At 44.4% G+C, this 2974-nt stretch overlaps 1 protein-coding gene across 1 annotated transcript; it reads left to right on the top strand.

Moving 5' to 3' along the window:
* The first annotated feature begins 2253 nt into the window (after positions 1-2253).
* LOC103252511 (biogenesis of lysosome-related organelles complex 1 subunit 1-like) lies at positions 2254-2755 on the top strand. The gene is given in 2 exon segments (XM_008051114.2): positions 2254-2572; positions 2575-2755. Coding segments are annotated over 2 exon segments (375 nt in total). The 5' UTR covers positions 2254-2277; the 3' UTR covers positions 2655-2755.
* Positions 2756-2974: the final 219 nt, after the last annotated feature.

Below are 2974 nucleotides of genomic sequence, written 5' to 3'. Positions count from 1 at the left end.
AGATTCCAACTCAAAAAATAAAAAATAAATAAAAAATAAAAAATTGAGCTATCCATATTAATTCATTGTGCACTTTTTTCATAATACAAGTATATACTTCCTAGTTCACTAAAAAGGACTAGAGATTATGACCCACCAAGAGTAATGAGCATCTCTAAAGTTCAGACTGTGGTTCCTAAATTGTTTCCCATGAAAAGGAACCAGGGTTTCTTGAAGAAATGACTGATTACAGGCCTATGGAAGGAAATATATAAGCTAAACCTAGAATACAGTATCATATGGAAAACAAGAAACCTATTAATATTAAAGACTACTGTGGTTGTGGCAAAAAGACTCAGGAGCCAAACTGAAGAAACTCCCACTGGCAAAAGATAGAACGAGTTGGAGCATTATATCTGCAGTCAACAAACTGGAGACTCAGGAGAGCCGGTGGTGTAGTTACAGTCTGAGTCTGAAGGGGAAACTGAAGGTGGACATCCCAGTCCAAGGGCAGAAGACAGAAGTGGATAGGCAGGAAGCAAAAAGGCATGAATTCCTTCTTCCTCCACCTTTTTTTATTCCATTCAGACTCTCAACAGTTGGGATAATGCCCTACCATACTGAGGAGGGCAAACTGATTCCACAGATTCAAATGCTAATCTCATCCAGAAACACCCTCACAGACATTCCAGAAACTGTTTAATATGAGCATCCCATGGCCCCCTTAAATGGACACATACCCATCACAAACCATGATGTCTGTCACTGCTGAGGCAGTCAGAATAACACAATGATTAAAGGTTTTGGGTTATGTGGATATGGACTTGGGATTGCTTTTGCCCTAGCTGTGTGACTTTGGGTGTGGTACTTAACTTCCTGGGTCTTAGTTTCTTAGCTATAAAGTGAGGCCTACACAAACTAACGGAGTTATAGTGAACAATAAATAATATACTGTAGGTAAACTGAGTAGTTCCTAGTCATCACTGGAAAGGTTAAATACAAGTCTTTCCTGCCACCCAGCTAAAGAGCAGGGTCTCATCTGAGACAGAACTGAGGACAAGCTTGAGTTGGAATCAGGGTGTTTCCAAGGGAAAGCATCTTCCTCCAGAGAGTGACTGGTTTCCTCACCGCTGCTGTGGTAGATGGTAGATGGTGTCAAGAAAAGCAAACCTTCCCCCGGCCCTTGCTGGTAACCTAGGCTCCTTTATTTATCTTAGTCGACAGCAGATGACTGGGTCTCACAGCAAAAAAGTACAGCTCTCCCAGAAGGAGCCTGTGAACTTGTTTAGATATAGTTGTGTATGTCTGTGTCTGAACTCTTGCCTAGATGTTATTCCTGGAAATGGTAACTGATTATTTCTAGGTGATGGGTTTGTGATGGTTTTCACTCTCTTTGCAATGCACATACATTATTTTTATATTTGGAGCAAAAAGGCTCTTCCATTTTAGGAAAGAAAAACTGCTTATGTATCCCAAGGAATATTGTCCCCTTTGATCAAATACTCAGCATTTCTGAGTACTCTGTGGCCTCTCATACCTGATGAGCAAGATCCTATTATCAGAAAGATCTACTCCATCAGCTTCTGACTGGAAACCTGGAAGCAGGACATGACATCATTATTGATGGCTCTTTCTGGAAGTAGGTGAGACTACTAGATAGCAGGTCTCTCTGTGGTGGTCCATTTTGTTGGAACCCTGTGTTATACCTGACGACTCCCTAACACTGAATCTCATCCCTGCCCATGGGGGCCTCCTTGACCTGACTTCAGCTCTCCTTGGTCTGGGCCCTGGCCAGGATTTCGATGCCACTATATTTATGTTCATTCTCTTTCCCAGTTTTCTTTCTTTCTTTCTTTCTTTCTTTCCTTCTTTCTTTCTTTCTTTCTTTCTTTCTTTCTTTCTTTCTTTCTTTCTTTCTTTCTTTCTTTCTTTCCTTCTTTTAGAAAGCAGGATTTCTCACTCATCAGTAGACCTTAATGCTATAAGAAAGCGATTGGCAGTTGTGGGAAACTGCTAGGGGAGGGAGGAGCATTCCTCATCAACAAGGGTACCTGCATTATCAATGTTTATATACCTAGCCCTGAATTGTACCCCACATCTCTATAATGAAAATTTAAAAAAGAAAAAAAGAAAGCAGGATTTATTGAGAGGACAGAAAAGCTCCCACAGTGGGAGGGGACCTGAGGGGGTTGCCCCTTTCCCCTGTTTTCATGGTGGCTCATCTCAAAACCAAAGTCACTTCTTCCACTTGAATTAAAAGTGCACGTGGGCGAGCCCATCCCCCAGCCTGACACCACCATGCTGTCCCGCCTGATGAAAGAACACCAGGCCAAGCAGAACGAACGTAAGGAGCTGCAGGAGAAGAGGAGACGAGAGGCTATCACTGCGGTGACCTGCCTGACAGAAGCTTTGGTGGACCACCTCAATGTGGGCGTGGCCCAGGCATACATGAACCAGAGAAAGTTGGACCACGAGGTGAAGACCCTGCAGGTCCAGGCTGCCCAATTTGCCAAGCAGACGGGCCAGTGGATTGGAATGGTGGAGAACTTCAACCAGGCGCTCAAGGAGATCGGGGATGTGGAGAACTGGGCTCGAGCATCGAGCTGGACATGCGCACCATTGCCACCGCGCTGGAATATGTCTACAAAGGGCAGCTGCAGTCTGCCTCCTCCTAGCCTGTTCCCTCCCCCTCCACCACAGCCTTCCTACCTCACCCACAGGCGCAGGAAGGAGGCCGGCAGGCCATGAATAAAACACAGCCTCCAAAAAAAAAAAAGTGCATGTGACTTTCTAGGTTTGCAATTAGGAGCAAGGATCCCAGGTCAGGCATCACTTCACTTGAATTCAGTTCTGAGCTTAATTAGGAATCCTGGGCTAGCAAATAATAAATAAGTCTTCCTAACAACATGTGACCTGGATACGAACTCATCAATTTGCTACACACTGCTCAGTTCTGATGGGTCTGATGCCTGGAGCGACCGGACAGTGGTCCTGA

This window comes from Carlito syrichta, unplaced genomic scaffold, assembly GCF_000164805.1.
Source record: "Carlito syrichta isolate Samal-C Ts95f unplaced genomic scaffold, Tarsius_syrichta-2.0.1 Scaffold63716, whole genome shotgun sequence".
Classification (NCBI taxonomy): domain Eukaryota; kingdom Metazoa; phylum Chordata; class Mammalia; order Primates; family Tarsiidae; genus Carlito; species Carlito syrichta.
Note: the sequence above shows the minus strand (reverse complement) of the source record. Positions and strands in the feature narration are given on the sequence as shown.